General features: G+C 30.4%; 1 protein-coding gene across 4 annotated transcripts in view; it reads left to right on the plus strand.

Moving 5' to 3' along the window:
- LOC122717511 (peroxidase-like) overlaps positions 1-9,602 on the plus strand; it is a 29,420-nt gene extending 19,818 nt beyond the window's left edge. For all 4 annotated transcript variants that reach the window (XM_043941652.1, XM_043941650.1, XM_043941651.1 and 1 more), the window contains exons 4-12: positions 1,782-1,999; positions 5,975-6,151; positions 6,309-6,505; positions 6,763-6,946; positions 7,241-7,583; positions 7,759-8,089; positions 8,310-8,508; positions 8,592-8,697; positions 9,226-9,602. In XM_043941652.1, the coding sequence (XP_043797587.1) occupies positions 1,782-1,999; positions 5,975-6,151; positions 6,309-6,505; positions 6,763-6,946; positions 7,241-7,583; positions 7,759-8,089; positions 8,310-8,508; positions 8,592-8,697; positions 9,226-9,313 (1,843 nt within the window). In that variant the 3' untranslated portion in view covers positions 9,314-9,602. The remainder of the gene's footprint in view (positions 1-1,781; positions 2,000-5,974; positions 6,152-6,308; positions 6,506-6,762; positions 6,947-7,240; positions 7,584-7,758; positions 8,090-8,309; positions 8,509-8,591; positions 8,698-9,225) is intronic.
- The last annotated feature ends 4,125 nt before the right edge of the window (positions 9,603-13,727 follow it).

The raw sequence follows: 13,727 nt of genomic DNA on the forward strand, positions 1-13,727 counted from the left end.
AAATAAACATTGTATTTAATATATCATCTGGAAAAATGGAGGAAATTGTGCAAAAGGAAGATTCTTTTTTTCAAAAAGGGAGATCCAAATTTCATATTACTTAAACACTTGATGTTGAAATTGAATTTTACTCTATTAACATTCGTCTATACGTTCTTATCTAATTCTATTCAATATATGGACCTTCTATATGAAATACATAATGATAATAAAAAAAATATATTTTATAGAAGTATTTACAATGGGAAAAATTCAATACACCGAAGTAATTTTTCGTATCAATTATCTACTTCGAGTAAATAAATAAACACTTCTTGTTGTTTCTATTTTTCTTGAACGAATCATGATATGATAATGTTAAATATTATCATTATTTTGATTATTTATCTAAAAGGTTATGAAGTGGTGCAATATTAAAACTCGAAATCTTGTTCTTCAATTAAGCAATTTAGATTTATAGATATTTCATTACAATTTTCGTACTAAAAAAACTATTAACTTATAAATCTATTTTGTTGCTTAAACTTTCAATGAAACTTTCAATGAAAGTTCTTGCTGTGTTTGCAAAATATCGATTGAATTTATTTTATTGTAATGTTCCGCTTATAACATTAATCTAATAAAAATGCCTTTTTGCACAATGAGCAATTCATTAAAAGAATTGTTTCCTACTGGGATATCAAAAGATGGTTATAATATTGTCATTTATATAATTAGAATATTATATAATTATATTTTATTTATTGTAAATATAAATAAAATATGGACGAGATAGAAATAAATAAGATTTGTAAAATATTTTGAAACCATCTTCTGAACTCCTAATAGTGCTTTATTCTCTAAAATGTAAAATATTTTCTATATTCTAAAATTCACTAACCATAATTCTTTCAAAATTTTTAATCGAATATCGACAAAACATTTTATATTCAATCATTTATCATTTCTTATTTATTTTTAATTTCTACATTTAAATTTATATATAAATGATCCTCATCTATGTCATCTTTACACGATGAATGATTTTGTGTTTTAAAATTATGAAAAACATTCCTTGTGAAATTACTAATTTTACATAAAATAAGATTTTATTTATTTAAAAATTTTATGAAACTAAATATTATTTTATATTTCATAAAATTTTTTATGAATTTTTTATGAAGTTATACGTTGTTTTAAATATCTTGAATAAAAATAAGAAAGAAATTATTTTCAAATTAAAAAAAAAAAATATGTAAAAGTAAAGGTAATGTATGCAATTTAAAAAGTATTTAAAAAGATATAAATTTAAATTTTTATATTCTATTCCTATCTAATTCTAGCATATAATTCAAACATCATTCAATAAAACACTTCAAGAGTATTAAATTTATTGCTCCTGTCACAATCAGTGTTATACATTCGTAACATTTGTTTCATTATTGAGCATTCAATATTATCAACCTTATTATTTGCTACTAAATAGCTCATTGAAAATTATTGCCACTTCGAATACAATATCACGCTTAACCAAGCAAATTAATTATACAAATTACTCTTGCAAAAACTCTATCGTGATAGATCCACCTCTGAATTTATATACAGAAGCACAAAATCTTTTTTACCTCTCTTAAACCACAAAAAAACTGACAGCCTTAATGACAATAATATCCCATAATATATTCATATGGTGCAGCATGTTGTCACCATCAGTAATAGTCAAATATGTGGACGACTGTTTACAATCCTGCTACTCGTGATTGCAAAACGATAACAAATCGACCGATCGATATTTGTTACAGATTCGGCTTGGACAAAGACGATTGCGCTCGTTTCATATCAACCTTGTCGCTGGAGGGGACTCCGTTGAACTCAGCCTGTCCATCATCGCGACACAAGGGTTGCAATTCTCTGGCCAAGTACCGAAACATCGACGGCAGTTGCAATAATGTCCAAAATCCAAGCTGGGGTAGTGCGATGACCGCGTACACCAGAATTCTCTTCCCCCAGTATTTCGACGGTAAGGATGTTTCCTACCGTGTGACGATCAGCAAAAAAAAAAGATAAAGAAAAAAAAAAAAGAAAAAAAAAAGAAAAAGAAATTTAAAGACAAATGACTTGTCTACCATATTTCACTACAATCGTCGTCCGTTTTAGAAAAATTCGCGAAAAAATTCGTACGGTATGCTCGAATCATTATTATCTCGTTTCTCGCTGGGCACACTTCGAATCGGTTTTTTATCTCTTGCTCGTAACGCGTAACGCGATACGCGTCGTTTCCCGTGTTTTAACGCTCGGCTTGACGGAACTCGAACGGACTCAAGAAACGGAAATAAACGGAAAGAAGAATATATCGAGATACATTTGAACCCTCTATACCGTGTACCGTGGTGTTGTCGTTATTTGTGTGGAATAATAATCGTTCAATTATTTGCAGCCTCTGAACGCTTGGCGCTTCCTTCTTTTCTCCTTCTCACGTATCCGTCCCCCTCACTCCTCTTGTCGTTTGATTGTTTCTTTTTTTTTTTTTTATTTTCTTGTCGTTGTAGTTAATGCATTTTCTTCTGGAAGGGAATTCGATTTCGTTTTCTTTTAATTTAATAACGATTTAGAACGGCCGATGATCCAAGGATATTTTCGATCACGTTTATCGGATCACATGCGATTTTCTTGCGGAAATAAGAGATTTTGCATATTCTTATTTTTATTGGGATATATATAGGATGCGCTTGATCTGTTTTCATCTGTGTGTGGAGATGTATCGGTTCTTGTGTACGTGTCCCACGTTTGACGATTTCTATTTTCTATTTCGTATTTTCGATTTCTGAGTATTGAGAAGAGACGAGATTGATAATTTTTTGGTTGTTGTATTATTAATACATATACAGGGTGTCCTAGAAATATGTAATACTTTTGATTAATACGTAAATATATATATATGTTAATTTGTCAAGTAATATTCTGCAAACGCAACCACAAATTGAATATGGATTATCCTTTTGGTAAAATTTATAAAAAGAATTATAGCTGAGATGAAAAACGTTTTTACGACTAGTTCTTTTTATTCGTCCATGAAGAAATTGAAAACACACTTGTCTGTTTTTACATTTGAATAAACTTACACTTCTTCTCGTACAGAATGTTTCACGTTTAAATAAAAAAATCTTCAAGATTATTAATAATATCGAAGATATTATTATATTTGAATTATATATTTGAAACAGAAATTAAATAACATTATTGAATGATGTTCTATTTTTTTTTTTATGATTCTCTTTCAAATAAAAAATTTTTATACTTAAATTATAAAACATATGAAAAATTTAAAGTAGGCTAATTTCAAGTATTTCTGACTCATACGCCTGCATATGTATGTTTCTAAATAACTAAGAATATTACTGAAACGATAAATAGTACAATAAATTTTTTTTTTTTTAAATGGAGATTTAAGTACTTTGTGTCTCGTGTAAAGCACTGTATTTATGCAGAATAATTCAAGGACATTACTCATATATATTTCTATGCATACAAGTGATGATTCTAATTTTATTTTACTTTTTACACACTTTTTACGTACATAATTGAAAACGAATTAATTGAAAATTGAAATATTAAATATTATACGAATTATTATTTTTATCAATTCTAGGACACTCTGTAATTACACTGTACTCTGTTACATAATTCTCACGATGAATTAAAAATGAAAAAAATCCTTTTCTAACTTTATCCGATCACAGGTTTATTCGATTATTATCTTTGATCAGGTTTTTCTTCCCCCCATAATTCATTTTCGGAAATTTGATTCGCCAACAACATATGGTTACAAGTTATCATACACTGTCATTCTTTTAAAATTCTTCGCCTCACTCGTCGGCCGTTGATATATTTAACAAAAATCCGCAAAATTTCGATAAAAACTTTCCTCGAACGGCACTAAAATATAAAATGATTCTTTCATATTCATGATTCGATGCTCATTACGGTGGTGGTATACGCGAGTTACCAGCCTCGACCTACTAACCCACCTACTCCTCATATCGACACCTTGCAAAAGTATATACGATCACACACGACACGCAGAGGAAGCATATCACACACGTTTGTCACACAACAGACGCTATTAGTTCAAAAATTTAGTATCACTTCTAATATTTAAAAAAAATTCTCTTCCATTCTATCGATACGTTTTATCTTTGATTTTTGTACATATATATACCTTTCGTCGATTCGTTCGTCAATGCTCGATACATTAGATGATCTTATCTTTCCATTGTATTCTCAATTTTTAATTGTTTTAAATTAATTGTGAAAGATTATTACCCATCAATCGTCGAATTATCTCTTTTTATTGTACAGTTAAACACACGTCGATTTAAAACGTATATATATGAAAAGAACCTTTTTTTTATTAAAAAATTTTTATTATTATTTTACACAATGAATATAATATAATATATCTTCCCGACGAATAAGTGAGATCAAACTTTTGAACGATAATATTATACATTTGTACCCTCTATCTGTGTTACGTACACATACAAAAAAAAAAAAAACGAACACACTCTCTTATCCTTGGGCGCTAATGGACAAAAAAGAAAAAAAAAAAAAAAAAAAAAACGTTCGTCGATTGGCTTAACAAATTTTATTCTGTGATTTGCATTACAGTTGTTGTGCGATAAGGCACATAGAGCATAAAATGCCTGAGTGTAGCAGTGAATAATACTGCCTACAATAGGGTGCCCCGGTCGGGAGATTCTATCCAGCAGTAGAATGTGTATGTAAACTAATTCGGATATATCTAATAATGTATCATATTTATTATTGTAACACTAGTTCAAATATTTTTTCTGTTGATTGCGGTATACGGGTCTCGTTAAAGGTGTCCGAGGCAAGCGAATGAAAATTGGGAGTCATTCGCGCGGTTTCAAATATCTTTTAAATCCGTCCTCGAAACTCTTAAACATTTTTTTTTTTTTAATTTCCTTCGATTACAAAATTTTTATTACATTTATTCGTATGCGCGCATTTGAGCAGTCGTATCGAGTGTCATCAAGCATCCATCATCTCCCAATTTGATTTTCTCACTTGGGCACCTTCATCAGCCACATAGATAAGTCACTTGATCCCTTCTGTAAGCGTTCTCGACGTGATTGTCCTTTTTTTTTTTTTTTAATGAACAAGCACCATTGTGTCGTGGCAAATTAAGAACAGAATTCATAGTTCACGAATGGAAAAAAAAAAAAAAAAAAAAAAANAAAAAAAAAAAAAAAAAAGAATAAGAAAATAATCTGTTCTCGAGCGTCGATAACGCATCAGAATATCACGTCAAACAAAAAAATAAGTAGAAGACAGAAGTATTTTGTACTGCTCTGCAGCGCGAGAGTCGTCGTTTCTCGGTCGATTCAGAGATCAATCAGCGTAGTATATTCAGGATCCAAGGAAAAAAAAAAAAAAAAAGAAGAAGAAGAAGAAGAAGAAAAGAAAAGAAAAGGGAAAAAGAAAAATCTTAATCGATTCATAGTTGAAAAGAAATCATCGTTGCTGAAAATTTTTAACTCGAAAATATGATGTCTCCTACTGATTGGTCTCTGATGAATTGAATGGTCGCGCGCTGAGGCAGGTTTTATAGGGTAGGATTCTCGTATTGCAGGGATTGGAACCTCGATTTCAATTGTTCAGTATCAGACACTTCTCGCTCTCGCGCTGCACCAATATTATTTCACACGCATACGCGGAGATCACCTGCAAGATTTCTGTCGAAATCGGAGTAATAATAATCCTTCCATTCTTTCAAAACTTTTCCTCGACCTCGAGTCGATTATACGATTATGAATATGTTTAACAACATTAAATTTTCGTAAATTGATAAAATTGAACGAATTTTGTCGTTTTAACATCGTTGAGAAATCGTGCGTAGCGTGACGTTACTCCGATTTGGCGACGAGGTGTCGCGAGATAATGCCACGAGCCTAATGCTTAATTCGGCGATCAGGAATCCAAGAACCGAGGCGTATGGGGCACACGAGAAAGCCGCTACCCGGTGCGAGAAGCATAAGCGTGGCCGTGTCGACACCCAACGATCAATCGGACGTCAGCAGAACTTTGACGGTGATGCAGTGGGGTCAGTTCGTTGCAAACGACATTTCTTACACCCCGATGCGCAAAATGGGTAAGCGTTTTTTATGCTGGGGGCTTAAAAAGATTATTTTTGGATTGTACACGCGTAACACATTTTCAATTAAATTACATTTGGTAAAAATTCACTTTTCTTCATATCGCAATATATATTGCAATTGTTGCAAATAATATCGATAAATTATTTACAGTGTCGACAGGAAAGCCGATCTCGTGCTGTCGATCAGACGGAAACACCTTATCTCCCAGATACGTACACCCTGATTGTTCTGTAATTATGGTACCTGATCGAGATCCTATTTACGGGCAGCATTACGTACGATGCATGAATTACGTGCGATCGTTGCCGGTTCTTAAAGCGGAATGTACATTTGGACCCGCGGAACAGGTATATTTAACTTTCTTCGTTATAAATCTTGTTATTCTCATTAATCTAATTTAAATGCTTGTGTTAAAGATAAAAGAATTAAAAAAAAAAAAAAAGAAGAATAGTGTTTTGAATAGATAATAGAAATATTTTCGTTATCGTTTTGTATTAAATATAAATGTTGCTTGAAATTGATAATTTACGATAATGAAATATCGCGTATTAGAATTATTAGACTCAAATCTTAAACCGATTTTTTTTTTTCCTCTTGATAACAGATGAATCAAGCGAGCCACTTTTTGGATGGTTCAGCGATCTATGGTTCTACATTGAAAAAATCTCGTCAATTGCGCGAGTTCGAAGGAGGTCGTTTACGAGTTCACAAGGAGAATAATCACGAATTCTTGCCAATTGGAGAGGACGAAATCTCGTCCGCATGTGCGAAGAACTGTTACAATTCTGGTAAGTGTTTTTCAATACTTTAATCTAACTACTTTTGATTTGCAACGAAGAGCGAGGATTACATTCGTATCTTCGTGGAAGAATAAAATTAGTAATTATTATTTTATTTAATTAGTAAATATCTTTTATATCTTTTCGCAAATGATGATTTGAACATTAATTAAATTAAAAGACGATTTCTTTACGACGACACATTTGACTTTTCCACGTGTTACGCGTTCAGAAGTCTCCTCCCCATTTCATTACAAAGTTTCTATCGTAAATTTCACTGGATATGTATTCTTAATTACTTAGGTGATTATCGTGTAAACACGCATCCACAACTCGCTGTGATACATACAATCTGGCATCGCGAACACAACAGAATAGCCGACAAACTTGCCGAGCTGAATCCTAACTGGTCAGACGAGACACTGTTTCAAGAAGCCAGGCGTATAGTTATCGCTGAAATTCAGCATATCACGTACAAAGAGTGGCTACCTATATTGCTGGGCAAGAGGTATACCCGCGCCGTTGGACTCACAGTTGGAAATAGCTACAGTCGTAACTATAATTCCGAGGATGATCCAGCGATAAGTAACGAGGTCGCGACAGCAGCTCTGCGCTTCTTGACTTCTTTGATGCAAGGGAAAATAAGGTAAATTTATTTTTAACTCGCATCAAAGCCGTAATAAAATATATCAAAAACCGAGAGGAGAAATAAAAATTTTGTTCGAAGATCAAAGAGATATTTTTTTAGACGTCCGCTTCGATTTAAAGAAATGAAAAATACGTGTTTTTCATTTCGCTCATTTTTATTATTTTTGTTACAGTTTGACAGACAATAAACGCCAGATCAACAAAACAGTTTCTTTGTCGGAATACTTCTTCAAACCGATTATAATCGAGTCTGACGAAGTGTTCGACGGTTTATTACGCGGAATGGCTACTCAGACAAGCCAGAAAATGGATGTCAGCATAATCGAAGACGTGACGAGCAAATTATTCGCGGCAAGTCAAGATAGCTTAGGCTTGGATGCCATCAGCTTGGACATTCAACGTGGCCGTGATCATGGATTACCCGGTTACAATCATTACAGAAAATATTGTGGTCTTCCAGCTGCAAAGAGCTTCGACGATTTCTTAGATTACATTCCAATGGAGGTAAAATCATTTTGACGAACGATAAATATATTTAATGAACGTATTTTTCGTATCTCAATGCATATAGATTTTCATATAAATCAAAAAATATTGTTTGAAGCGTAATTAATATATAAACGATCTACAATTATTATTAAAAAATTATCAAAGAATTATTTGGTTAAAAGTTAAAAATATTTCCAAATTATTTTTATCTCAAATTTAATCGCGCGTTTAACAGATGATGAAGAAATTGCGCACACTTTACGCTCATCCTGATGACGTAGACCTTATTATCGGAGGTATGGCCGAGAGACCAGTTGATGATGGCCTATTAGGCCCCACATTCCGCTGTTTAATATTTGAACAGTTTTCAAGAACTCGTCGCACAGACAGATATTTCTATGATTCTGCGTATCAACCGCATCCCTTCACACCTGGTAAGAGACGCATTTTCATCGTCAAAGAGATGACATTTATATTGGGAAATATCGCATAAATTGCAATTGAAACTTTGTTACAGAGCAATTGGCACAAATAAGGAATGTAACGTTAGCAAGAATATTTTGCGACAATGGTAACAATATTACCCAAATGCAACCAAATATATTCCTCCGGCCACAAGCAGAGTAAGTTGATGATATTTTATCCAATTGTTTTACAATTTCGATAAGAAAACTTTCGTACAAATAATCTCCTTATATAACTCTTAAATTATTCCATTTATATCTTGATTCATTCATTTGTATCTATTTTATAAACATTATTAAATTACACATACTTATAACGATTATGAGAAAAACTGATAAAAGTCTCATATTGTGTCTCATTTGTATGTGTCTAAATAAATATAGAACTATATATAGAATCATATTCTAAGGTCGTAAATGAATTTTTCGAATTGAACATTTTTCGAAAAATGCCGCTTTAAAACATTTTAAAAGCTTCGATCAACTCACAATTACTTCTTTCTATGAAATGATATATTATAATAGTGTGACCCAATATCGCTTAATACTTTAATTTACGACCTTATTATATTGCTTACATTATTATTAAATATTATTTTTCTTTCCTATACAAAATTCTATAAATATAAAAAAAAAAAAAAAAAAAACTAAAATTAAACCTTTTATTTTTTTTTCTCTTTCTATCAGAAACGAGTTGAGGTCCTGTACAATGTTCGAAGCTATTCCCAGCGTGGATTTATTCGCTTGGGCAGAAAGGGCCAAGGCCTATCGTTGAACTTCCCCTTTAATTGGCTGGTCACATTGCCGCATCGGTTTGCCCGGGTCGCAGGACGGGCACGATATTAGAGATAACGAGACGATGATAGATTTTGGCATAAAAATCTTGCCAAACTTTGACACGTAATCTTATGAACGCGAAGGAAACGAAGGATGAATATTTTTTTTTTATCGAAGAACCGCGTGCGATCGAATGACCAACACAACGGGCACGATGAAGGGAAATAAGACAATTTGGTAGTATATATATACATATGTATGTATGCTACTCGAAAATCAATTAAATATAATAAAGAAACAAAAAAAAAAAAAAAAAAAAAAAAAAAAAAGGTGCATCCAACACACGTGACTAGTCGATTAAAACGAGCAAGCTACGGGGCTATGCTACGGAGAAATTATATTATTCTTAAGAGAAAGGGGAGGAAAAAAGAAAAAAAAAAAAAAAAAAGAAAAAAAAAAGAACGAGTGTTGTGTTCAATAGATGGAGATTCGATTTCAAAGAAACATTTAGATCTTACGGGAAATTTTTTTAAAATAATTTAGGAGTAACATGAACTCATATGAGAATGCACGCGAGTGAGAAGCTAGATAGAAGTCGTAGATACGCTAATTTCTTTAATCCTACGCTTAAAGTATAATGTTTTCCTTTGCGACGAGCATTCAATAGATCATGAGAACTTTTATTTTATTGATTCGCCATGTTTTTTGTTCTTCTACTCATTTATTATACTCTTTTTTAAAGTTTGAAAAGAGATGTTTTTATTTTGTTTCACTCTTTTTCATATATATTCTCGTGAGGTAAATGAAGTTTATTTTTGTATCTGAAAATTATTATACGATATAAGAGAACATGATATTTTGGATGCCCTATATAAGTATGCAAGTGGATGCATGAGTGAATCTTTTTGGTTATTGTACTTTAATCCATTGTGATTTAATGATGATTCCTTTTTTAAAATTATTTTAATTATTTTAATATATTCAGAATACATTAAAGTTGTAATCTTATACAATTATATTTCAAACTCTTGGTATATCAATTTTCTTCATAATATAATTACTTTTTTTATAAATAAACTTCAATACATTGTTTTTTTATGCGAGCACAGTATGTAATTATAAAAACTTTAAATTAATTATGACTAATTTGAATTTTGTTAATCAGTGCTCATTAATTAACAATAACATGTGTATATATGTCTTGCTCATCTTCCAATTCTTAGAAAATTGTATTTCTTGGAAAATTTACATATATAAAACATATTCCCATTTTTCATATTAGTACAAAGTATAGCAATATAACTATTCATACATATCAATTTTTCCAATCTTTTATTGAGCTCTCTATATGATAAGCAATATCTTATTTTTTCATCTTAATTTTCATAATTTAATTTCATTGTATCCAAATAGTTTCCAAGAAATTATGATGCGAATAAAAAAGAGAAATACAATGAGAAATCACAATGGATTGATACAATAAGAAAACGACTCGAGTATTAAATCAAATAATACCAATAATTTCAAATTAAGTGAAGCAATGAATTCAAAGTAGAAAGTCGAAATGAGAATTCAAACGAGCAATAAGTTTTGAGAAAATAATCGATATTGTAACAGATGAATCTAGTAATCTTTGTAATCTACATAAGTATTGGATGAAGAAATGCTTCAGAGATTTTATCATACCTATAATAAGATTTAAAAAGAACAGGAAGAAAATTTAAAAAAAAAGCAATATTTTCTTAATCATCAGAATATTATCTTTGCTCATATAAAATGAAACCAAATTTTAGGATTTTATATAATATTTTTAAGGAAATATAACTAGGATGTGATTATAAAAATAATATAATCAAATTTTTTAGTTAATATATGTATATATTTTAATTACTTCACTTTTATACAATAATTTTCAACACGATATTGTCTTTAACTATGTATCTCTGTTTAAAATATATACATAAGAATATTGAAAGAAGAATTACTGTAAAATCACTGTATGTTAGGATTACTGTAGAATTCTTCATTCAAGGCGATACACGAAAACTGTTGAATATCGATTGTTATAGGAAAGAGTTAAGTTTGATCGAGCAAAATTAAGGTCCAAAATCAAAATGAGAAATTTCTAAATACGATCACTTGCAATTTGAAATTTATCATCATAACAAATCAAATGAAACAAACAAGATAAAGTTTTTTAAAAGCCAAAAATACGTATTATGAAGAATCATAAAATAAGAACTATCTATCTATCTTTTCTGTATAATTAATTAAAATTTCTACTTTTGCTCGTTCAAATACGATACACTCTTAATATTCTCAACGACTAACTGCCACTTAGAAGCACGAACGAGATTTTTTTGAATTTGTTTAGAATATTTTTTTTTTTTTTTCTGTTCATTCTTGTCAATAACTCAAATTTTTAACAAAACTCTGATCAGCGTTTAAGTTGATTTGCATGACTGTAACGACTGAAATACTTTTAGGAGTATATGGAGTATGACTGATTAGTTTTTAAATAAAGATAATATTGTTGAACGTTTTATACGTGATTAGGATTAATTGTACTTAAGATATCCAATACAATCCAAACTTCAAAACTAATTGAAGATTGGATTAATCGTATTACGAAAATTAGAAAAATAAAGATCTAATCATTAACACTTGTAAATTTTATTATTCCTCGAAATTTCCCTATAATTTCTTTTTCTATATCTTTATTTTTTCCATTTTAATTAAAATTTTCCTATTATTTGATTATTATATCAAAAATAAATATTTTTTACTAAGATCAAAATATTGACTATTGATATATGAAGGAAAATTATGCATGGAAATTATTACGAACTAACGACAAAAAATAAATAAATTTTATTTTAAATCTAACCTATTATTTAGAAGACTGAAGGTACAGAATAGACCTAGCATTCAATGTCCTTTTTTCTAATCCCTTGCATTAGAATATAATATACTCATTTTTCGATAAAATATTTCAAAATTTTCTTTTTTTTTTTTCGTTTAATCCTATCCCTGATAACATCATTAGAACCGAATGATATCTCTCTGAATGATATCTGATGAAAAAATTCAAAAAATTCATCAAAATACAAAAATAGCAAGTGACCATGACAAATATGATTAATTATCTGACTAAAGAAGACAAACTAATCAATTTAAACAATTAACAATTGCAATCTGCTATTGAAATTAATAATCAAAAGCAAACTCAAAGAATAAAAATCTGTATTCTTTATATAGGAATTAACGAACTGATCTATCATAAAATATCTATCTATAAAAAAATATAATCGCAGCCAATTAGCTCATATTATTCGCTATAAAATTTATAATTGTATCACATGATATAATTATGAATTGTATAGTAAATAATGATGATTTCCCAGGTCTCACCGGCGTGGAGGTTGCTGCGAATCGGAGACCCACCCTAACCACGACGTCCCATCCACCCTCCTTTTGCGCGAAAAATTTACTTATCGTCAAATAAATTTTCTCCCTTTACGTGTACGTTTGCAAAACGTTCAAATTTTTGATCGTTGTGCAACACAAGCAGCAAAAGGAGCTATAAGCTAAAAATTTAATTTTCCGGCGCGGAAGACTAAATCTGAAAATAAAAGAAGAAGAATTAGAGAAAAATTTCTATCAATATTTTACATTTCCATCCATTATGAAAATGAAAAATAATTGATAGTTAAAAGCGTGAAAAAAAAAAAAAAGAAAAATAAGCAGAATAAGCACTCCCCATAAAGCACTACACACTACTTTGGCCATTATCTACTTATTTACAAATACATCTACTTTATTAATACCTTTTTCTTAAATTATGCATGCATTTAATTCTAATCTTCTCTTCTAATTCAATCTTCTGTTTCTGTAAAAGATCCTGAAACAAACTTAAATACATTAAACATTAAAACATTTTAAACATTCATCACAAACACAAAATCTCATATTCTCATATTCTCACATTCCTACTCTCAGAAGAAATTAAATATTTTGTTTATAAACCCTGTCTGTCGAAAACAACGTAAGAGATATTTTCAGTCACACAGTTTTTGACCAACGTCACAATTTTCAAGAATTTATGATACGAACACCACATGTGGTCTGGGAAAATGCAAGTGAGGAGATAGCTAGTGATCGAAATCACGTAGCTATCAAGTATTATAAGGATTTGATTGTTGATGAATGAGGAAATTTAGGAAGTTAAGGCAAGTGATCACGTTGCCTTAAAGAAATGGAAATATTGTTTCCGGAAACTTTGAATCAGAGTAGGGAAGGCGAAGAAGCCTTTTAATAAGAAAAAGAACATTAAACACATCACTTATAAATTTTACCCATCAGAAAATTGAATATTTCTTTCTATCTAACATCATATCTAACATAAAAATTGG

The sequence above is a fragment of the Apis laboriosa genome, unplaced genomic scaffold, assembly GCF_014066325.1.
Source record: "Apis laboriosa isolate Shangri-la unplaced genomic scaffold, ASM1406632v1 scaffold5213_cov150, whole genome shotgun sequence".
Taxonomy (NCBI): domain Eukaryota; kingdom Metazoa; phylum Arthropoda; class Insecta; order Hymenoptera; family Apidae; genus Apis; species Apis laboriosa.